This window comes from Hippoglossus hippoglossus, chromosome 4, assembly GCF_009819705.1.
Source record: "Hippoglossus hippoglossus isolate fHipHip1 chromosome 4, fHipHip1.pri, whole genome shotgun sequence".
Taxonomy (NCBI): domain Eukaryota; kingdom Metazoa; phylum Chordata; class Actinopteri; order Pleuronectiformes; family Pleuronectidae; genus Hippoglossus; species Hippoglossus hippoglossus.
Window position 1 is genome coordinate 25,962,089 of NC_047154.1, and position 23,866 is coordinate 25,985,954.

General features: G+C 45.5%; 2 protein-coding genes across 5 annotated transcripts in view; one reads left to right on the forward strand and one right to left on the reverse strand.

Moving 5' to 3' along the window:
* The window catches only part of tbc1d7 (TBC1 domain family, member 7), a 4,615-nt gene extending 2,136 nt beyond the window's left edge, over positions 1–2,479 (forward strand). For both annotated transcript variants that reach the window (XM_034583230.1, XM_034583229.1), the window contains exons 4-8: positions 182–372; positions 490–627; positions 1,134–1,279; positions 1,777–1,906; positions 1,988–2,479. In XM_034583230.1, coding sequence (XP_034439121.1) covers positions 182–372; positions 490–627; positions 1,134–1,279; positions 1,777–1,906; positions 1,988–2,074 — 692 coding nt within the window. In that variant the 3' untranslated portion in view covers positions 2,075–2,479. The remainder of the gene's footprint in view (positions 1–181; positions 373–489; positions 628–1,133; positions 1,280–1,776; positions 1,907–1,987) is intronic.
* Positions 2,480–2,524: 45 nt separating this feature from the next.
* Positions 2,525–23,020, reverse strand: phactr1 (phosphatase and actin regulator 1). 3 transcript variants are annotated; one of them, XM_034583225.1, is made up of 13 exons: positions 22,798–23,020; positions 9,240–9,404; positions 7,881–7,961; positions 7,609–7,716; positions 7,318–7,521; positions 6,970–7,231; positions 6,631–6,824; positions 5,573–5,729; positions 4,880–4,935; positions 4,720–4,781; positions 4,192–4,332; positions 4,011–4,087; positions 2,525–3,613 (listed from the first exon to the last, which is right to left on the reverse strand). In XM_034583225.1, the coding sequence occupies exons 1-13, from the start codon at positions 22,910–22,912 to the stop codon at positions 3,598–3,600; spliced, it is 1,638 nt and encodes a 545-aa protein (XP_034439116.1). In that variant the 5' UTR covers positions 22,913–23,020; the 3' UTR covers positions 2,525–3,597. The 3 variants fall into 3 exon arrangements, with proteins under 3 accessions (XP_034439116.1, XP_034439114.1, XP_034439117.1); XM_034583223.1 differs by lacking the exon at positions 22,798–23,020 and adding an exon at positions 12,265–12,646; XM_034583226.1 differs by lacking the exons at positions 2,525–3,613; positions 4,011–4,087; positions 4,192–4,332; positions 22,798–23,020 and adding an exon at positions 12,265–12,653 and having other exon boundaries at positions 4,686–4,781; positions 7,609–7,714; positions 7,879–7,961.
* Positions 23,021–23,866: the final 846 nt, after the last annotated feature.

Sequence of the window (23,866 nt, forward strand, 5' to 3'; positions counted from 1 at the left end):
CGTAATCATCAAATCAAATTGGGTCGTTGTAAGGATTTACAATGGGAAATATACAACTGTAAAATACAATCAAAAATATAATACAATATGAATATGAATAAAAGTAGAAAGAAGTAAAGTTCTTCATTAAAATGTTCTTACTTTGTGAAAACGCCTCCTGACCAGTGTCCCCCCCCCTCAGGCATCCTGCCCCCACACAGTGACTCCCACTCTCTGGTGGGAGGCTACAGGAAGGAGCAGTACCAGGACATCCTGGAGGCCCTGGAGGTCATGAGGTACATCAACTCCTCCACCCCCTTCACCCACGTCTACCTGCGCATGTTCCAGCTGGAGAGCCAGGTGCTCCAGCGCTCCTCCGAGACCACACCCCCGGTACGAACATACTCATCTCATTGGTCTGTACGAGCCGCTGATTGACCATTGGTCCCTTCATTCTCTGATGCTGCGGCGTCGTGTCTGACGTTGTGTTGTTTTTTATCTTCTTTCCAGGATGAAGAGAACGAGGACTTCCTCTCCATCAGCAGAGCCATGGAGGAGATCGTAGACGATCCCGTCGACTGCTACTGGCTCATCAAGTGTTTCATCAACCAGTTCCACACAAAGTTCGGAGACTCGATACCTCATCTCGTAAGAACTCCAGATGTTATCCGTGAACAAAACTTGGAAATTATGATTACGAGAGAAAAATTATTCTGACCACAAGGTCATTTTCAGAATCACATCTTGTGACCTTCATCAGGGAATAGAATATCTAAAAATATATTTCCAGTAAATGTTGCTGCTTCCCACAAAGATTTAATTGTTTAGCAGCTTCAACCCGGATGTTGACAAGTGGTTTGAGCTTCACAACACTAGTGTCAGTGTTTACTGAAGGAAACATGAATCCAAGGTCTTGTTCTGGCAAGTCGAGTTTTCAGGAAGTCTAAATTTATACAGATAAATTATATTTATAATCAGACGGATACGAAGCGTATGACGAAGTCCGGTGTAAATCTAGTTTGTACAATACCTGAATTGATGCGACAAAACTCTCATGACTCAGGAGTTTGGATCACATTGTTTTTCTCACGCGCGTCATCATGAATGAAGACTTTGTTGTTTCCCTCTGTTGCGTCTGGTCTGTTGTGGTGCAGCCGAAAAGCCTGGAGCATTATCTGAGTCAGGAGGATCCGCGGCTGCTGAGCCACCTGAAGAACACCGGAGCCCTGGCTCAGCTGCCGTACGGACTCTGGTTCAGACGCTGCTTCGCCGGGTGCCTGCCGGAATCCAGCCTGCAGAGGTCAGACAATCCTCTCGTCCACGAGCTTTAAAGTGTGTAAGATTCATTAGGATCCAACAGAATTAGATAATATTCATAGTTATGTTTACATTATGTTTACAATCATCTAAAACTCTTATATCTCTGTGTATCTCCATCTGTAATCGTTGTTTCCAGAGCAGAACTTGAAAACCTTCTTAATTAAGTTAATTCAATCAGTTCCAGGTTGGTCTTGTTTGTAGTTTTCTTTCAGTGTGATCATTTACAAACTATACATGAGGCAAACAAAACTCATTTTAAAGTGAATGGAAGTAGCTTTAAATGAATATTAACATAATTAAGACCTACTTACATGTATTTAAGACCTAGTACGTAATACTTTGACATATTTAACACTTTTTAAGGCCTAACATTGAGATTATTAGACCTTTTAAAACCCTGTGGAAACTCTGTTCTTACACCTTCAGCTGAAGTTCCTTAAATTGGTCAAAGTAACCGAACCCTTTCATTTTCCTCAGGGTTTGGGACAAGGTGATCAGCGGCTCCTGTAAGATTCTTGTGTTTGTTGCTCTGGAGATTCTGCTGAGCTACAAGATCATGTTGATGGGCATCAACCGGCCTGAGGGCACAGTCAAGTTCTTGTGCAATGTGAGTAAATAAAACATGTTTTAAGTAGTAACAGTAGGTACATGTACCTCTTGTAAAACCTCTCTCACGTTTTCCTTCCAGATTCCGCAGGAAAACACAGACGCCATCGTGACCAAAGCCATCGACCTGTGGCATAAATACTGCGGCACCCTGGTGCACGCTGTGTAGCCACACGGAGGAGCCAGAGGTGAGATGCTTTCCCAGAATGCAGCAGGACTTCCTCTCAAACTCCACAGACTGTGGCGTTTACTCTCCGTGGGGATTTGTCTCCGCTCGACTGAACTGAAAACTCATCACGGGCTGTTGATGATAAGCCGAGCGACTCTGGAACCACTTTACAGATGCACCAGTCAATTTCCAGCTTTCCCCTAAAGACTATGACGAGAGAGGCTTGGATAAGGAACCCTGACGAGGACGTTGAAGGAGATCACTGACGCATGTTATGTGTGGATGTATAAGTTTGTAAAGAGACAAAGGAAGCATCAACTTATTACCTTTTAATAAGTTTCTTTCTTTAAGAAACTGCATACATCATAGAAGACTCACAATAAATTAATACCCACATGCAGCTTTTCTGCTTTACAAAAAACATCTGAAAAGTCTTGTTTACTTTCTTTATGTACAACATGTCTTATAGTTCTGAGATAGTTTTCTCTCACACACACACACACACACACTTCTCTCAATTACAAGGTCAAAACTGAATTCATGGACCCATTATCGACTGAACGATTAAAAAAACAAAGAGTAAAGTGGCAGGTTTTCATTATTTTGTACCACACAATGAAATACAAGATTAAAAGTTTCCTTGTTGCCACGACGGACACTTTCTTGCTCTGCAACGTTTTAACGCGTCTACAGATAATATTCTGCATCAAATGGAAACGAGTGAATTTGGCAATTTCTAAATCCCTGCAGACTCGATGACGCAGTCGCTCCGGGATGCATTCAAGGTCACGACCCCGGCAGCTCGCCAAGTCGCTTTGGTCTAAATCTGACGTCTGGAGTCTGGAAAGAGTCTCATCGACAGAGGGACTTAGGAGAGGATCTGAAATTATTGCTGAGTTGATTGATGGGAATGAATCAGGAGATTTTAAGTTCTTACTGTTACAGACTTTGAAGAAGTAATTCTGGGACGTTGATAAGGATCTTAGGACGTTTTGGCTCCAGCTGCACAAACAGCACAAGCTGCCGCTAGACTTTTATTCTGTTGGCAAAATGAGAAACGATACGTGAGATGTCATCTGTGGGTTAAACAGGTAAAGATGGAGAGTGAGCACAAGGTGAAAGGCAAGAAAACAATCCCCGTGTTAAAAATAAGTCCCAGCTCCACCTGCGACTGTTCACATCCTGGAAATTGGCACAGATTCAGTTTGACCTCCAGAGGTTTTGTTCAAAAACGAAAGTGCCGCAAAGTAAACGTATCTCCACCTCTTCATCATAAAAAAATTACAGTTAAAAGCCTTTGAATATCAAGAAGTCTGTAAAATCTCCACCGAGAGGAGACGTCAGCCAAAAGTCAACTTCTTCAGAAAGTCTTGTTTTGTCCATTTCCTGCGACGGCTCAAACTCCTGTTGTGTTGAGTCCCGTCAGTTTGACCCTGTGGCTGGAGAAGGTCGCAGTTATCAGCACGAGGGCAGCGAGTAGCAGAGCGAGTTAGAAAAACATGGCTGAGGTCGACTGGGTCGGTTTAAGGTCGGTGAAACCTGCAGGAAGAAAAACAGAGAAAGAAACGGTGTTAAAAATTGTCGAGTGGGTTTTTCACTTTAACTCAGAGTGAAATATCTCAACAAACAACTGATGGATTGGGAAAATATTAATTTCAGCTCACAGGGAAGAACACCAACTTAAAACTAACTCAACTCGTAGGATTAAAAACACAAACACTGGAAAACGCAGAAGATTGATGAGACCTACAATCATTTTAGAAACCACCTTTGAGAAAGGCTTCACTTTAGGGAGCTGTCATGTCGTCCATCTTTATTTATTTACATCTTTCCTCAGGACAAACTTTATTTTATATTCACTTTGTTACTAATGATATTTATCAGACGTGTGATGAGCTCCACAGCCTCTGGGGGCAGTATTGTGTCATGGTCTCACCTGGTCAGATGTCTGCTCGACTCGTGCACCTCCATCTCTGTGCTTTTGAACTCGTTTAACTCTTTTCTTATGGCAGCCTGAAAAACACACATACACATATTTACAAACAGTATAGAGAGTGTGTGTGTGTGTGTGTGTGTGTGTGTGTGTGTGTGTGTAACAGACAACTTCAGATTGTGACCTTATCAGCAGCTGTTAGCCTCGTCCACGGCTTGTCGGCTCTCCGGTCGTAGTCCTGAGCCTCGGCGACCTCCACGTAGTCACTGAAGCGAATGAGGATCTTTGCTTCTCTCAGCTCCTCGACTGTCGGCCTCTGGCTGAGCTGAGGAGGAGGAGGAGGAGGAGGAGGAGGAGGAGAGAGGAAGAGAGGGGGGGTTTAACGTCCAATAATAACTCATCATTAATACATGGACTTGTGGTCTGGATATCACACTCGTCTGTTACTGGAGCTCATGTTTTTCTGATTATTGTGTTTTCAAGACAAACAAAAAGGGAGAAATTGATCAAAAATGCAGCAACGTGTCTTTTCACTATAACAAAATTCAGTTTTCAGTCTTATGGCCTCATTTCCAACCAAATACTATTCACGTTTAGATTTGTTAATATCTTCAGAGAAAAAAACGGTAGAAAACTGTCTGAAATGAAAATTCAAAAACAATTCTATTCACGAAACAGCTCATGGTCATTTCCACTGTCTCCTCTGTCTCACCTTCTTGGACAAGTGTCTCTTGATCTCTCTCTTCTCCTCCTGCTCCTCCAGATCGTTTCGAGCTGAAGACAACGACAGAAAAAAGAAACTCGATCACGAACCCTGAGGATCAACATCTTGTCTTTTTTTAATATTGAATCTGTTTGAAACGTGACTTTACGTTTGAGGATGTTTCTCTGCTCCAGCTCCTCGGCCGTCGGCCTCTGACTCAACCGCCTGAACAAAGGAAAACACAAATATGATTTCAGGTTTTTATACGATTGTTATGTTTTCATCTTTAGGCAAAGCAGTGATTTTTGCTCTTGAACAGAAAAGCTGAGAGTTTACTGCACTGACCTACTTCACCGTCTTTCTGAGAAATAACATCGTCTGACTTCACGTCTCAAATGACAAAATGTTCAAGTATATCGTTGCTAATATTTAAAGTTGCTCTGGTTCAATGAGCTCAATTCAGACCTAAAAATCGAAAAACTCATTATACACAATACATTTTTAAATCATAGATAATAATTTAAAAACTTTAAATATAATAAGATGTCTGATGATAGATTCTACATTAGGAAATATTAGAGTTAACGCTGTGGGATTATTCTGCTCATATTTCCTGTGGCTCCTCTCCTTTTAACTTCTCCAGCTTTAATCTCTCCTCCTCTCAGCTCTGCCTCCTCCCTCCCTCCCTCCCTCCATCCTCCCTCCTCCTCCCTCCATCCTCTCCTCTTTAGCAGCCTGGTCACGTCTGTCTCAGCTCACACGGGGCCGACGTGTGGTCGTCTCACTCTGTCACAGGACGCTGTCTCTGTGACTCGGCGCCCGTGACACCTCGAACCCGCTCGATGTTGCTCCGGCCGCTCACCTGGTCAGTTTGGTGGCCGTCTGTTGGCGGAACTGGATCCTCTCCTGGTCCGACTGCAGCGGCAGGATGTTCTTCTCCTCCAGCTCCCTCTTGGACGGACGGTTAACCAGCTTGATGGCCAGCGAGTCCTTTCGTAGCACCTTCATGGCGAGCGCGCCTACAGCGAGCGCACGAAAACACAAACAGAGGCGTTTTTAATATGAACCATCGCCTGAAGCTTTTGTAGATTTTCTTCTGACTGTCTGACTGTGAAATGATTAGTGGTTCCTGTTCTCAATGTACCAACAACTTACTGGATTGATTTGAAACTTTAACTAAATACTTGAATGAGTTCTAAAGTTATCAGTACTCTTTTTTTCTCTTATTTTCATTTCTCTGTAATCTCTTATGTTCAGGAAAGAGTAATAAAATAGCTGGAATGTGAAAGTCGTCAGTGGAACGAAGCTCCAGAGACTCGTCAGCAGCTCTGTGGAGCTTCTCGGCCTCTTGAGGCTCATTATTGTTGGTTTTTATCAAACGTGCTCTGATAAACGCGTGGAACACGACCTGCTCTGCACCAAACGCACTGAGAGCAGCTGCTGAACGCTGGAGCATTCAGCAGCTGAAGAGCCACAGCTTGTTCCTGACGGGTCGACGGAGAACAAGCCACAGAGAAAAGAAACTGAAACGTTGAGACAAACTTCTGCTTCAACTCAAACTTCCAGATTCTCGCTCTGACATTTTCATCGGACATTCTATCTTGTCCAATTTAAGCTGAACCTGCTATTTTTATCCAATCCTAATTTTCCCTCCGGTTTTATGTGAAGCACTCGATGTTGTACTTTAAACACGACCAGTGCTGTATGAATAAGGTTTATTATTATTAATAATAAATAAAAACACTGGAGTCCTGCCCCTCTACTGTTCTTATAAGTTCCTTTATGTATCCTGTGTATTACTGGTGCAAATAAATATATGTATTATGATTAATTCCTGGCTACAGTATTAAAAGGTCAAAACTCAGGCTTAGTGAGAAACATTTGAAGTATAAAACACTTCAGGGAAAGAATGACACCTACTTGTAAACAGTGTGTCATCCTCGTCTTCCTCCTCATCTTCGTCCTCCTCCTCTTCGTCATCTTCTTCTTCTTCCTCCTCGTCGTCCTCGTCCTTGTACATCCCCGGCAGTTCCTCGTAGTCCGCCTCGTTTGGGAGGTTCTCTTTGTCGTTGTCGCACTGGATCATCACCGTGGGAGCAGTGTGCATCAGGGAGCTGCAGGCCGGTGGGAGAGGTCAGAGGTCAGAGGTCAGAGGTCATTGTGTGAGAAAAGCTTGTGGAAAAAATTATGAAAACTTCATATTATGGTAGGACAGGATATAAACTAATGTTGGATCATATTAAACCGTGTGATCCTCACCTCTCAAACCTCTGCATGGTGAGCGCCAGCGTCTTGTTGAGCTCCTCGATGATTCGACGGGGCGGGTGCAGAGCAGCGGGCAGCGTCCCGTACTGCAGCGAGTGCCCGCCCATCGACGTGTGGCCGTGAGGGGCGGGGCACTTCTGGAAGGCGAGTGAAGACGGCTCCATGCTCCCGGCCGGTACGGAGATCATGAGCTTCTTTGGAGGTAGAGGAGGAGATAACTTCCCCGACATACATGGCAACTTGACCGGGGCGCCGTCTGCACCGAGAGGGAGGAAGTGAGAGGGTCAGACGAGTGCGTGCAGGGTCAAGAACCGTGTGAACGAGCACCTGTCATGTGATCACCTGTGAGGTGATTGGGCAGCCTGGTGAAGGGTTTGGGCAGCAGCGCAGGAGGTTGTTTGTGTAGCGTCCGAGGTCTGGAGAGCGGCGACTCGGCGCCGTTAGCATGATACACAGTGGACTTCTTAGTGGGTGGAGCTTGGCTGGATTTCTGGGCGTGGTCCTGTGGACATGCACCGTCATTGGCCATCTGAAAGTCCAGGGAACCTGACGAGAGAAACAACATCAGTCAGGTGCTTCAGCTCCAGATGAGACGACGATGATGTGGACGGTCGCTGCGTCTCTGCTTCCTACCTTCAGCTGCTGCTCCGTCCATCTGCTCCGTACCTTCAGACTCCGACAGCACCGGGGAGCGACCGTTCTCCATCTGCTCCTCCTCCCGTATGGCCGGAGACGTCCCGTCTGCAGGAGGAGACACAACAAGACAGAGCATCAAGAATCTATTCCTAACTAACAATAAAAGTTTGGATCAGACAACTTACTACTACAATTTGGAGCTAAATCAATTATTCAATACAACAACTTCACATATTTACTGTCCCACGTCTTGTTTGTTGATTTCTCACCTTTCTCATAAACCTCCTTCAGAACTCCTTTCTTGATCAGCTCCTCCCGGCTCTTGCGTGTGGACATTTTCCTCTCCAGCACTGAGGGAGCAGAGAGGAAGTGATGTCACATAAACAAAACCCAGACGCTCTTAGAGTCCAGGAACGTGTCGGAGGCAGCAGATGTTTCTTTTTGGTTTTATTGTACAGACGGATGTGAGCGGTGCCCTCAGGACACATCGAGCAGCAGCAGCAGCCGACAGGTCGTCATCATGAAGTGTTTTTACTCCTGTTTTCTCAGAATTCACAGAAAAGAAAACCTGAACTTTGATGTTTTTATTCAATATAACATTTTATAGCTTCATCTTTTATTCACATGTTTTTATTGCCGGGAGCCGTGTTTACATCCCAGTCCCAATAAAATTGAATCATAGATAATTTAATGGACTTTGACTGAACGATGGAAAGAGTCTAGAGATAGAATATGGTGCTTACAACATGTACGTCCATGAGTATGTGAGCTGTAAAGTATATATATGTGTACTGTGTGATACTTGGCTGCAGAGGGAGGAGGCAGCTTTCAGCAGGAAGTAAATAAAAGCCCTGGGGGAGCTGTGACAGCTGGGGGAACAGCTCGGCCGCAGGAAGCCTCTCGTCCCCCCCCCTCTGCTCCGTGTCGGCGCCTCCTGCAGAGAACAGGACGTGGAGCGACTCATCCAGCGGAGAAACAACAACAGCGACTGTTTCTCCATCCAAATCAAACGCTCTCTTCTGCTTCACGGCTCACGACTCGTGTGCGTGTTGTCGCTCTGAAGCAGACACATGCACCGACATCCAGGACGACGTCGGAGCAGCTGATTCGCTCGTGGAGACACAGCGGCGCTTACACTCACCATTTAAAGCTAATTGGATTATTCTGATCTACTTAAAAAAAATGTAATGATTATTATCTTTTGACAGATTGTTTTCTGCCTGCTGCCATGTAGACGACTAAAGGAGCTAAATGAAAATACATTTTTATAGATTTGATCTTCCTCATTTTTCAGTGTGAGTTACATGAACATGTTTTGTGTGTGAATTATTTCCTCGTGTTGGAACCAGGGTAGCAACAGGGCTGATGCTCAGCTGACCTGACGCCTGGTGCTGTTCTACCCATCTTTCATAACCTTGATCATAAACAGCAGATCTGTGCTGCGGCCGCTGTATCCCCCCCCCCCCCCCGCTCTGCAGCACCTCTGTGCTCCCATTCATCAGTGCTACTGTTGCTAGGTGCCACACAGGGAGACATTTATCTGCCCTCGGAGATGTGAGCGACGCTGATGACTGCAGGGGGGGGGGGGGGGGGGGGGGGAGCTGCTAATGGAGGAGTTGTTCTCTCACCTGCAGACGTCTGCTTGAACTTCTCACTCTTCTTCTTCCTCCATTTCCAGGGTTTGAACAGACGGCCCAGGTTGGCAAACTTGCTCCGCCGGCGGATGGGGGGCGTGTGCGTGCCGGGCACCAGCGAATCAGAGCGCATCGCTGCCAACCTCCCGACCTCCTCAGCTGGAAAACACAACGAGTCATCATCATTAACAAGCAGGTGAACGACAGATGCACAAAAACACCGTCAACCTCTTTTCTTTTACCCATTTACCCACAACACAAGAGAGAGTTGTAATGATTAGCATATTAATTGATTATATTATTAATTATCAGCAGCAGCAGCAGTTAGCTCTGCTACAGACGTTTCATAAGGGAGTATCTAAGTATTTAAAGTGCATCGACATATTTCTCTGGTTTATGACCATTTATAGATCGAACTATAACACAATTAATCAAGAAAATATCCAGCAGGTTTATGAGTAAAGAAAATATCCAGCTGAGATGACGACGACCTCCTCCTCCTCCTCCTCCTCCTCCTCCTCCTCCAGAGACATCCCACACCCCCCCGGTGACTCCTTATCGGTCACATGAAATCAATCCAGGTCACCGATAAATTTCACTGGTGACAAACTTAATGAGGGAAGTACTCAGAAAAATCAATGCTGCCTTGAAATGATTTGATGGTTTCATCTAATTCACTTTGAAGGTCTTTCTTCATTTAGAGGTTACCACTAAACAATAATACCAGTGGAGGTGAAGAACTCAGGATTTAAAGGTTTCTTGAATCCACAGTTAAGGAAAAATAACTTCAAATCCCGAGGACACGTTCTCCCAGGGGATCTGTGTATAATCACGTCAGGTAACGTCTGAGGGTTAAAGCTTATTCAGATCATTGTTAATCACAGTTAGCGTCAGGAGGCTCCATCGGCAGGAACCTTACGCGACAAGCTCCCAGAGAGAAGCTTCAGTGAGGAACGATGAAGAGGAGCCTCAGGACGAAGAGGAACTGAATATGAAGAACAACACAAAACATCAGTTTGTGTAACAGTGAATCTACGTGAACAAACTGAACCTCTTTCTAGTCTCTGAGGTGTTATTCTCTCGGCCCCACAGGGACGTGTTGGACATTAATCACACTGGAGGTCGTTTTATAACCAGAGCACTCGAAAATTACACTTTTTCTCATTATCTACTAAATCGTTCTGTTCACGAGACTCGAGACGATGAGGAGATGAAGCAGGAGCCAGCAGCAATGGAAGGGAATGTGTCATCAGGCAGGAATGGATGTAAAAACACACAAGCTGAAGATTCACACATTTACTACAGAGCAATAGAAACTGAACACGTGAAATAACTAAGAAGACAGATCCATGTTCTCCACTTTCATGTGATAGAAAAGTTTCGTTTTTGAATATCCTGCATCGCACATCAACTCATTTCTGCAGCAAAGTCCACCCAGCAGGTCCGACTGGTCCCAAACACAATGTTCACATGACTGAAATTAAGTTACAACGAGAGAAACTGCTGACGAAAGAGAGCAGAGCCACAAATAAACCCTGGACAGACGTCAGTGATGGGACGGAAAAACAAACGTCAGCCTTGTTACCAGAGGGTTATCAGATTTAATCTGTAACAGCTCAGCAGCCGCTATTGAGAAACCTTTTCAACAACAACAACATCATCATATAACAACCACCAACAACTGCTCTGTCCTCTTTCTACACCCACGAGTCTAAGTGAACATTTGTGTTCCTGAGATGACGTGTCACAAGAACATGAGTTCACTCTGATCTCCACTTCCAAAATCTAATCATTTCATCTTTTGAATACAAGTGAACGTTTGTACTGATCATGAAGAAATTCCCTCAAGGTGTTTCTGAGAGGTTGCGTTCACAAGACCACGAAACTGAAATCAGTTCATCCATGAATCCAAGTGAAGGTTTGTGTCGAACCTGAAAGGACTCGAGTTGTTCCTGAGGTATCGTGTTCACAAGAATACTAATGTACGAACAACCTGAAAACAAAACTTCTGACCCCCGGCCTGACTCGCCGGCGTAGAAGCACAATAACCAATAGTTGAAGTCCTAAATACAAAGTTTTAGAGGAGCTCCACCTCCTCACACCTGCCTGAGGGGATCTCCAGACCCAGCGAGGTGGAGAGGAACTTTATATTTCTGAGGGATCTTCTCTCTTGTTCAACGAAAAAACTACTTTCTCCCCAGAGATCGAATCTAAACTAACAGACGAACTGAAGCCAATGAAAACACAACTTCTTTAAGTCCACGCAGACGATGCGTCACAGTACGTGGGCGGATGAATCTCTTTTCATGAAGCATAAACGACCTTGAAGCTACTTTCCACTGTCTCGTTTCATCTGAGCTGTAAGAAAACATTGACTACACAACCTGGTTGATCCTGGACGCACAGCAGCTTCACTGCAGACAAACCAGGTAGGATGAACGCAAAGGTTTCTACCTTCACTCTGCACCGTAGACTGTTTACAAAAAGGTTGTTCCTTCAGTTTAAGAGCGGGCCTGATTCCATATTCAGATTATAGATCTCTACGCTGGCAGAGAGAGCTGAACACGTGCAAATTAAGAAAACAACTTCAATTTGACGACACACGCAGACACACAAACACACTTCATAGAGCATCAACCGACAGCAGGTTCATCGTGGGTTTAGATCCAATGGAAACATTTCCGTTGTCGTTTTCGCAAGTTGCAGCAATTTGTGACTTTTTACAACACGTGTGTCGTCAAATTGATTTCTTCTTAATTGGCTCGTGTTTTATCTATTAACGTGTGTTTTCTAAACGTTCACAGAATCACATCCTCTTCATCAATTTATCTCTAAAGTTAAAAAGCTCAACTTCTGCTCAGCTGCAGATAAACCAGGTAGGATGAACACTGCTCTGGTCCGGTCAGTGTGAAGGAGCACTAGCAGCTGATCTGAGAGCTGCTCTTCCTCCTCTTCCTCCTCTTCCTCTCTCAGGGAGCGGCCCCACACTGAAGACCACCCCCCCCCTCAGTGAACTGACCGTCCAGCGGCTCCGCTCCCCGGCAGTTGCTGCAGATGTGCTTGATCTCCTTCCCGATGTGACAGTGGATGATGAAGGGCACGTTGTTGTTGTTGTTGGCGGAGGGCGCGCGCCCTGTGTCCGGCTGCGGCTCCTCCGGGATGTGGCGGCTCCTGGTCCTGGTCAGGAGGAAGCATCTCCTCCTCTTCTGCGGTTTGCGCTGCTCGGACGCGGGCTGCACCACATGCGGGGGGTCGGTGGTGGACCCGGGCTCGAACCTGGACCTGGACCCGGACCGTGGACACAGAACGACGGCTCCACGACCCGCCATGTTGGGGCTGGGGATCAGGACTGGACCCGAGGAGGAGGAGGAGGTTCAAGCTGATCCTGTCCACCGATCACAAGGCCCCCATTTTCAAATGAGCTTCCGGTTACAACTCACAAAATAAAAGCATATTTGAAATGTAGAAGTGCAGAAAAACTATTTGATGTATTTGATTAGAAATATATTGTGATTTTATTTATGTTTGTTTACCACGAGGCCCTATTTGTATTCATTCATACTAAGTCATGGATGAATGGAAAAATAATAGAGCTTTATTTTGTCCTCATTGGTAACTTATCCAGCCACGTAAAACAATAAACACAGACTTACAAACACTCACAATATAAATAATGATAAATTACATCTAATTATATGTAAAGGTTGAGCTAAACTATCATTCACATAAAATACAATGATGTACAAGTTACCACAAGGTTATTATACTGTGCACACAGGTTGTTTATCTTTCTCCCACAAAATATATATTGTGTGGGAAGAAGTTGTTCAGGATCAATAAAATATCTATCTATCCATCCATATATCCATCTATCTAAATGAGGAAGGGATCATCAAGCCACTGGATCATAAAATTAAACTTCAAATTAAATTGAAAAATCTTAGTAACTGGAGCAGGTAGAAAAAGTACTACAACATCTCGAGTGCATCATATATATGTAACTACGTGGCTGTGCATTAAAAACTCAATATTTTAACTGATTTAACTTATTTAAACTCATTCTAGTTTCTTCCACAACTAACTCTGAGTAGACTGCACGTCGTAATGCCTTTTTTATTTTGAAGGGGAAAATTGACTTCCGGTCCCAGTCTCTTCTATTTAACAGTAACTTGTCGTCGCCACAGATTCAACCAATCATAGCTCAGTTTAGCGGGTTGGACTCGCGGTGGGAACCAATCAGATTGAAGCACCGGGAGATTTAGAATTTTAAGATTTTAAATAACAGAGATTAAGAAACGAATTAAACGTGTAAAGTTAGAAAACTAAAAACCGACATTGTGATAACAGCTTTGTCTTCACCTTTATTTAATAAAATTGCCAAATAGCAAAATCAGGAGAAAAAGTAAAAGCCTAAGGAAATAAATACAGTTCATACAACTAAATTTAAAGCAAATGATTCAAATAAAACAGTTGGAGGTTAAAATAATGTGAGAAACTTAAATTGCTCCGAAGGTAAAACGAGTTGAGCTTTAGATTGTTCTGTTTGTTCCATGTTGCAGGTGCATGATGGGAAAAACTGTCTAAACCGAGCTCAGTAAAACCAGTTGTTACCTTCAGTGTAATCCAGTCATTGTTTGATGGGACATGAACACACAGCAGTGAGGGGACCAGTCAGGGGTTTAGAGATCAAATCAACCCTGTACTTCACTGGAGGCCAGAACAGGAGTAATATGACTTTATACACAGTACAAGTACCCTGAGGGCTGTGTTGTGTAGTAAAGGAAATACTCTGCGATAAAACAAGACAAGATAAGAAGCTCCAAGAGGCAACAGATCAAAAAGGATCTGAATCTGGAAAGATGGTGATGATACGAGGCAGGGAATAAAGGGCCACCACCTGCAGTTACAAGCATCCCCCTGCAGGTGGGGCTCACTTACAGGAGATGTGAATGAGATGACTTCATGTGTGAGACAGTGAGAGACTCTGAGCTGCAGGGAGGATGAAGACTGATGAGGAGGAGGAGGAGGAGGAGGAGGAGTCGACTCTGATCACAAACACCTCTCGCTGTTTTCTACTTCCTGTTACAACACAGACACACAAAGCTCGTGTTCACACCGTCAGTCACTCTGGGCTGTTTACTCACTTCACGTCACTGTGTGTGTGTGTGTGTGTTGACGTTCATGTATTTTAACACTGAGATCTAAAGCACTCGCTGCATGTTCCCTTCTCCTGCACACGGTGACTCATGGAGGCTTTTCAAACTCCAACAACGAGGCTGTGTATCAGGAGATGAAAGAGTCAGAGAACAGGTCACATGGTTATCGCAGATTAACTCATGGCAGCGTTCGAGCCGGTAAGAAAGACGATATGGGTTGACCACAGCTAATGAGGCCACCTAGGGTTTCTAACCACCTTTGACCTTCAGGGCCACGGCAGCATCTAAGTTAGGGACGTCCCTAAAGCTGTTTTCAGACATGACCTCCGGAGGATGTCCACAGAAGTGGTTGCGGACATTCTCTGGAGTTTTCCTTTCACACGTGAACAACGCAGCAACACAGAAACACAGAAACCTTCATCCTGGGACATCAGTGTTGTCTTCTGCATCGTTGCGTCTGTTGTGTGTCAGAAACGACGTCGACACACAGATCGTGTCTCTCACGGGATTCGTTCTCAGTCATATTCTAATGAGTCACTCAGAAACCCCGTTCGACAGGTTCCTCTAATGAGCAGGAGACTGGAGCAGTGGAGCTGATCATTAAATCCATGTTCCCGCTTCCTCACACACAAACTACGACCTTCAGCTTCAATACGTCGTCACAGTAAGTGACAGGTAGGATCCACATTCAGAGGTGACGGCACTGATTGGCTCACACCACAGACTGTAACTAACACGGTTCACGGTATTGATAGATCTGGTGTTTTGTAACTTTGGTCCTTGGAAACATCATTTCTTAAACCTGTGGAAATAAACAAAAATGCACGTGGGGATGCACACACACACACACACACACACACACACACACACACACACACACACACACACACACACATGACAGTGTTTGCAGCAGCCTCAGAGCACAGGTGTTGTTGTCACATCTGCGATGGCAGCGGTTTATTCTCAGTCGTCCGTCCAGCTGTCAGATTATTTCCTGTCTGTGAGACGCTGAGCTCTTTGCACCTGTCGCACCAGAAACTCTCCCGTCCGACAGCATCTGGTCTCAGCAGGTATTTCCTGTGAGCTGCTCACAAGGCGGCTGTCAGTCGTCACCAGGTCATCAGGACCTCACGCAGCCCGGAGAGTTTCTATTATAAATAAATCCTAGCAATGATAAAACCTACTAATAACTAAATGTTATTGTGCTCTCTTTTCTCTTCCTCCTTGTGAGACACTGTGTTCTTTTTCAATGTGAAAATAAGTAGGATAAATTAAACAGGTTATTGATCAGGGCCCAGTGTGTGTGTGTGTGTGTGTGTCTGTGTCTGTGTGTCTGTGTGTGTGTGTCTACACCGGCCCTGATCAATGAAAGAGCTGCTGCGCCCCCCCCCCCCCCCCCCCCCCCCCGACCGACGCCGGCCCACAGTTAACGGGTCAAACTTGTTTTTAAAACGATGCCTTTGAGCTAAATGCTGCAGACTTGAACTAACTGACAGAGTTATTACTGCACAGCAGCTTCAGAAGGTCAAAGGATTAAAAAGCTGCTGGATCCTGTGCAGATGGGTTCGAGTTAACCGCAGTGAGATGTTTGGATTAAACCAAAAACATCACGACATTGATTCGTGGAAAGATCCGCTGCTGTTGAGTTTTTCTAAATGAAGCTTTGAGGACAACAGATAAAATCCAATTCCCCTCCGCTGCCCTGATGACTGAAGTTTCATTAAACATGAACTAAAGTCTCTTTACACGTCTGGAAAACCTTCGTAAGTGATAAAATATGTTGCTTTAGTTAATTGTTATTAATTGAGCCACTCGTGGTCGTTACTGTCCTCCCCCCCCCCCCCGTCTATATCTGATGACCATCACACATCAGCCTCTCATCCCATCTGGCCTCCTGTCTGCGTCAGGTGAGAAAATATTAATCATCCTCTACACTTTGATGACGCTGCTGCTAATTTGAGCCTGAACCGAGGCTGCGCCGCTGACAGAGATTTAGTGAGAAAATGAACGAGCTGCTGCTGAGACAGAAAGATGGAGGCCTGCTGTTTGGAGCCTGAATCAAGACTCATCCAGCCATTTAATCTCAACCACTCTGCTGCATGTGTGTCTATTTTCACACCCGTGCATCTGTGCAGCCTCTGCAGCTCTGATTGAGATTCTTGAGAGAAGTTCACTGTTTGAATTTCGTAGCCTCAGCGGAGACGATGGACGAGGCCAAACATGCAGCGATAATTAGCTGCACAGCAGGAGCCTCCACTAATTCTCTGCTCTCAGCTTCACAGCATCGCTCCTCCAGCGCTCGACAGAGGCAGGAAGGGTGAAGAGATCTCCTCTGACTTCCAGTGGATAAATCATAAGAAGAGTTGACAACACTAACAAATAAAACCTTCGCCAAGGCCCAACAGGCAACACTCAGTTGTACAATATGCAACTTCTTCTCATTTAGGCTGTGGTCAGAAAGTCAATGATCTGAATATCTTTAATCTGTTATCTAGGGCAGCAGATAATACAACAGTGGAAGTTAAAAACTGATGCAGGCGACAAAATGAAACGTCCTGTTACCTTGAATAAAATTGTGGCTCCTGTCAAAGATGTGAATCTTTGAAATAAGCTCACAAATTATAAAGTTTCATTTTTGGTGAGCTTATTGAAAATTGAACGTTGTAGAACAAACGTTACACGAACAAGAGAAAACTGTGCATTTGTGTAGCGACTATTTTTAGCGGTGGAATAATCCACATTTGATGTTCTCGTATTTGGGGCAGCAGAACAGTGTGTGTGTGGTGCTGAGTCCAAATAAACTATAGTGTGTGTGTGTGTGTGTGTGTGTGTGTGTGTGTGTGTGTGTGTGTGTGTGTGTGTGTGTGTGTTCGTGGCAATGAAAGAACATGTCCCCCTGGGCAACAGTACGACTCATTGATGTGTTTTTAATAGATTTTGGAGAAAGGTGCAGCTCAGACTGTATGAAGTGTGATTCTGTATATTCAGGTGTGTAAAACACAGACAGAGACAGAAACATGTGAGCTGCTGTATTTGTTTCTTCTTCTTCTTCTTCTTCTTCTTCTTCTTCTTCTTCTTCTTCTTCCTTCCAGAAACGTGTCGACATCAACACACCAGCAGAACATCGGGGGAGTCGAGCTTGATAATGTGATACGACAGGAGAAGTCTGAGGATCAGAGGTCACACGGAGGTCAATGCTTTCTCTTCTGTCTACAGTTTCTTTCATCACCGCTCCGAGAGCCTCCGCAGCAACCACCTCCGCCCCCCCGCAGCGAGCACAATGAATACAAAGTGACAGATCAGCAGAGTCTGTGTGTGTGTGTGTGTGTGTGTGTGTGTGTGTGTGTGTGTGTGTGTGTGTGTGTGTGTGTGTGTGTGTGTGTGTGTGTGTGTGTGTGTGAGACTTGGCGTATCACAGGGATATGAGTCACCCTCTCCTCTCCTGTTTGCAGAGTGTTGATATGTGGCCTTCACCAGCACAGACACACACGCAAACACTGTTTCTAAATAAAACAGCTCCTGATCGTGTGTTTTGACTTTGCCTGACGATAACGCCTCCCCCCCTCCCTCCTCCCTCCTCCCTCCCTCTCCCCCCCAGCTGAAGCACCCGGGGACGAGCATCGCGGGGACACACTTGAAACAACCACAGGAGGTGACAAGTACCGACGGGAGGCTGCCAGACAGGCTGCGGCACAAAGAGGCAGAGCTCAGCAGGCACCAGCAGTAAATCAACAACACAACTGCACAACACGGTAACTAAGAAAGACAGCTCCACAGTAAAATGGGATTTGTGAAGCTATTTCATTTATTCAAGTCATAAAATCAGATAATAAACTTTGGTTTGGGTTTGTTTTTGTATTTAAATACACAATCATTGATTTCTGGCAAGAATCAAACTATATAACCTCCAAAAAATGTGATTTTCATCAGCCAACCAATAAATCTGCAGCAATAAGATGTTTACTTGAGTCTTTAAATTGTAATGTCTAGTGACATGTTTGTTTGACGGATATTTTCGCCTGTTCACACTCCACACTCCAACACCAAGTGCCAAACACTTACAGAACAGATCTTATGGGATGTGTAGCAGCATTTCCAGTAGAAAACACCTTCCTGTCATGAGCTTAATCATCAACAGCTCTTCCTCTCCCCTCTGGGACTAATGCATCTGCAGGGTGAGAGGCAGAACATCCTCCAGAGACAGTTGAACTCAGACACCCATAATGCAACACAGCCAAACATACTGCAGTTTGAGAAACGTTTGCATCATCTCTGCATCACCTCTCTCGACAAACAGTGAAATCGCTGAGTGCAACAAGTTCAGACAAACTGTCTGAAGGACGTCAGAGAAATTCTGGGAAAATAAAAATCACTGATGTTTTGTTCCAGCTCCATGAAAAACAGACAAGTTCTGGACAATATGTAGCGTGTTGCCATCCGAAATAATTGATTTATAAAGTATTAGTAAATTCATAAACTAATAATAAAGCTAACTAGGAGGACACTCAGAGAGCAAACACCTCCACCAAGGCTGAGTGGCCACTTTATCACCATTTTACTTATCCATTATTTACAAGGCAGGTCCTATTAAGATAAACTATCTCTTCTGACAGAGTCCTGGTGATCGCATGCAGCCTTCATGTATTGCAGCAGATACATAAACCACATTTTCTGCAAACTGCAAACTGACATTAAACCCAGGAATAATATCATCCTCTAATACAGTTACTGAACAGTAGCTGAATCAAGATCAACCTCCAAAAAATACTTATTTTGATTCACAAAATCTGAATCATCATCCAGATCTGCACACGATCTCACCTGTTTCTAGATATTAGCAATCTACACAAGCCAGATTTAAATAAAGATATCTGCATTATTTCTAAAGAAAGATATTTAAAAAACATCCTATCTCAAAATGTTAAGGTAAAGTGATAAAACATATTCCTGGATTCCCTTTGATCTGAATCTGCACCACAGGTTCTTCCCTGACCCATAATGCATCTTTTCACAAAGTTTTGTGGAAATCCATCCAGTAGTTTTTGTGTAATGCTGCTAAATGAGAGACAACACAGACAAAACCATCGTATCTACAACACAAACATCCAAACATGGTGTTTTCCTTGTAATCGCTGACATCACAGCAGCTGACAGACGCTCCCTGTGTTGACAGTGAACTTCAGTCTGACTCATTCTCCGTCCTCTGCTCAGGTTTTCTCTCGCCGCACAATGAGCGACTTGTCGGAGCTAAAAGCACGAACCCACGTGCCGTCGGACGAAGAGCGGGGGGGGGGGGGGTTGGGTTTGTGTGATGGGTGGGAGACGGCGAGGCGGGGGAAGTGCTCCTTTGCATTCAAAGCCCTCACACTTCCTCCCCCGTGCTGCTTCTATTCTGCCCAAGTGGTTCTGGCACCGTGCTGCTCCAGGTCTGGCTGGTGGATGCAGCGAGCAGCGCTGATGTGTGAGACTGAAGAATATTCCTCGGCCTGTGGGAGGCAGCTTGTGTTGCACCGTTCCCACCGTATTCTGTGGACGACAGCCAACACTCTGTCTTCCTCCCTGCGCCAGTCTTTACGGTGCTACAAACGAAAAAGCCTCCGTCCTCTCCTCCTCCGTCGACTCTTCCTGCTCCTCCACCTCCTCTCATTTAAGCCTCCTCTGTCTCACGCTCTCATTCAGGTCTGTATCAGAGCTCTCTCTGTGTTTGGATGAGAGCGTGGTGATGCCTGCATATTGGTCTTTGTGAGGAGGGCTAAGCTCTCACTGAGCTGACCTGGATTCTGAAGCAGAGAAACAATTGCCCAGTTAAGATCTGCAGTTGTTGGGTTTCCTTTGTTAACTTCCCCAAACTCTGCCCCCACTGGGGCGGGTACGTCCATCTTTACAAATGTGATATTAAGCCCGACACGTTATATGAATGTCGCTGAAAGATGCTTTCGTTTTTGGTAGTTCTTAATTTTGGACAACAGGAGGAAGTGGACACACTTTGTTGATCTTTATTGAATAAATAAATAAACATCAAGTTGTAGATTGATGGTTTTTGAACTTATTACAAAGAGTTGAAATAAAAACACTGATGTGAAATAATCTAAGTCTGGTTCCCTGGTGAAGGCTGCGCTCCAGAGAGCAGAACCAAGACGTCTGGCGGAAGCCTCGGTGATAAACTCATGTTTACTAGAACCAATACTCATGTACACCAGCCTCCCACACACATATGCACCGGGAAAGCATGCATACTAACACACACACACACACACATGCACACTGAAGACAACGTGGATATTTGTCACATATGAATAGTGACACACACCAAAGACCAGAGTGGGCTGGATTTATCCAAAACAACATCAGCAGCTATGAAGTCAATGGGACTTGAGGGAGTGGGGGGGAGATGGTTTCACTGGTGACAGAACAAAATGTGATTATACCAAAGCACTGATGAGGGGGGGAGGAAATTAAAAAGCAAGGCTTCATGCTCGAGGTAGAGGCAGCGCCCGTCAGATTCTCTGTGATGCCACGCCAGCCTCACGCAGCAGCAGCCTGCTCGCTCGCTTTCCAGCTAACAGCCAGGAGCGGCACGGTTAGCAAGTAACACAGCAGCCTCCCTCCCACCCCCTCCTCCAGATTCAAGCTCAAGCCTGATGATATAAATCCTGCCACAAACCTCAGGGAAAGAAAACTGTGCTACCAGATTAGCCGAGGAGGAGGAGGGAGGTGTTGCATTTCAATAGAAATCCAAACGGAGAGGAAGGTAGTTGAGGGCCAGAGAGAGGGCAGCTGAGGGAGATTATGAGGAGGTGGGTCTGAACACCGTGAGTCATAAAGGTTTAACAAGGCTAAAAGGGGGAGCAAGCATGTGAGTAATTCCTGATCTCATTAAGATTATGTGTGGCTGGTTTTAACACATACATCTCCCTAAGAGTAAGTAAAGCTTCACAATAACACATGGCAGTTTATGTTTATTAAGAGTCTAAATACTTAACGTGATTAATGACGGAGCTGATGAGGGCTAATGTGGAATAGTGGTGCGAAAAATAACAAATTAAACACGAAGCAGCAGAACAACAGTGAGACTGAGTTCTGTTCGAAATGGAAAACACAGGCCTGAGTGGAGTCTCCACCACCAGGGTGCACACACCATGTGACTGGGATTTGTCACATTCTGTGGGGGGGGGGGGGGGGGGGGGGGGGGTCGAACACCAGCTTTTCAAATCCCAGTTTCATAAAAATACCAGAAAGGTTTCTCATGTTTGTATCAGTGGAGAAATGCCGAGTGAATCCTGCGGGCTGAGTTCGCCTGATTCTGCTCGGTGGCATTTTCAGCACCGAGGGGCAGTGGACAGCTCCTGTGGTATTAAGACTGTGGTGTGTGTGTGTGTGTGTTTACTTGTTTGTGTCACTTCTTCAGGACCTTTTCTACCATAAACACTGACCTTGTGAGGACCAGTGAACCTCACGGGGACCAGAGCCCGGTCTTGATGAGGCTAAACATCACTTCTGAGCTCCTGGTTAAGGTTAGTTAAGATGTAAACTGTGGTTAAGTTAAGGTTAGACATGTATAAGTCATGGTGAAGGATCGAGATAACGATTTAGTTCATTTGTCCACGATGAATGGAAGTCAAGGTTTTGGTTAAAGTTGAGTTTAGGTTGAAGTTTGGGTTGAAGCGTCAGGCAAGTACAGCTGACTGTGTGTGTGTGTGTGTGTGTGTGTGTGTGTGTGTGTGTGTGTGTGTGTGTGTGTGTGTGTGTGTGTGTGTGAAAGGAGGATGATGGCGTGCACACATCTGGCTGTAAACCCGTATCCAGATGCTGATGATGATGATGCAGTGATCCAGGCTTCGTGACCATGGCAACAAAGGATGCAATAACTTATCTCCCCGCAACAGCCCCCCTCCCCAAAACCTCACCCCCACCCCTAGAGGATGTCGCGTGCCGGAGCATCCCCCCCCCCCACAGCCAAGCTAACGCAGTGATGATAACGGCAGCATTTTAAATGAGGAGCCTGAGGAGGCCCAAGTTCACACAACATCTCACTGCGGCCGACCGTCGAGGCGGAGTCAGGCTGGAGGAGCAGGAATCAATCCGCTCACACGCAGAGAGAACAAGGCTTCCACTAACCCACCCGAGCCCCGCACACCGTGCACCGCACACCGTGCACATCACACCGTGCACATCACGCGGGGAGTGGGAATAAAAGCCGAGCCGTGTGGTCACCGTGCACCGGGCTGCAGCTGAGCACCGTGGGACCGACAGCTGCACAATGAAAGCCCGGAGTCACGCTGCTGCTGCTGCTGCTGCTGCTGCGGGGGAACTGTCACCACACGATGGAGAGAGAACCGACAACCCAACACTGCTGCACCCAGACATGAGGCGAGCAGCGCCCGTGCGAGCCCTACCTGTCTCCAGGTGCAGGGAGATCCGAGCCTCGCTGATGTAAGGCGTGTCACTCTTGGAGCGGACCCTCCGGATCGGTCTGCGGTCCACCTCCTCCTGCGGGGCCGCCGCCATCATCCGCCAGCCGGGCAGCGTCCACTGGGGAGACCGAACCGGCGGGACTGAGGGAGGCTCGGCGCCGCGGCAGCCGCTCGTGCACCCGCACCGGGCAGACGGTGTGGGAGGGGGGAGGGGTGGGGGGCTATTGTGATAGTGAAGGAGGGAGAGAGAGAATGAGAGAAAGATAGGGGGGGACAGAGAGAGAGGGGGGAGGGAGAGAGAGAGAGAGAGAGAGAGAGAGAGAGAGAGAGAGAGAGACAGAGAGAGAGAGAGAGAGAGAGAATGAGAGAGAGACAGAAAGAGAGGGAGAGAGGGAGGGAGAGAGAGAAACAGAAAGAGAGGTGAAGAGAGAGAGAGAGAGAGAGAGAGGTGGAGAGAGAGAGGTGGAGAGAGAGAGAGACAGAGAGAGAGAGAGGGAGAGAGAGAATGAGAGAGAGACAGAGAGAGAGTGAGAGAGAGAGAGAGAGAGAGAGAGAGAGAGAGAGAGAGAGAGAGAGAGAGAGGTGGAGAGAGAGAGGTGGAGAGAGAGAGGGAGAGAGAGAGAGAGAGAGAGAGAGAAAGCTTTACTCGTTTATTCCTTTGATTAAGAAACAATAACAAAAATTTAATCAACAACAATTTTGGAAATTGAATAAACTATATTCAGTTATTGGACTAAAGTTTGAAGCTGTCATCGAACCTGGGAAACTGTGATTGTGTATTTATTAACAATTTATAGGCAATTTATAAGAAAAAATCAACCCAACCCAGTTACAGACTAAATGATAAAATGATGACTGAGGTAACAATCATCAGAAAAATGAGAATAATCATTAATTACTTTAAATCAACTTTGAGAAAATGTGCAGCTTTTCCCCACCTCCATTAAATCCCTCTAAATACAATCTGTTAAGTGCTTGGTTCATTTTTACTTAATGAGCTTAAAGTACAATTTAAACTGTAATTGACTCACAGACCAGTTTGGCTGACTCA

What these genes read in the sequence shown, in the direction of transcription:
- phactr1 (XM_034583223.1), bottom strand. Translation starts at nt 12,574, where the DNA reads ATGGCGGGTCGTGGAGCCGTCGTTCTGTGTCCACGGTCCGGGTCCAGG. An exon ending in GAAGGAGGTTTATGAGAAAG is followed by an intron (nt 7,717 to 7,880) that starts GTGAGAAATCAA and finishes CTCCTCCTGCAG; the next exon opens with ACGGGACGTCTCCGGCCATA. An exon ending in GCAGAGAAACATCCTCAAAC is followed by an intron (nt 4,782 to 4,879) that starts GTAAAGTCACGT and finishes CGTTGTCTTCAG; the next exon opens with CTCGAAACGATCTGGAGGAG.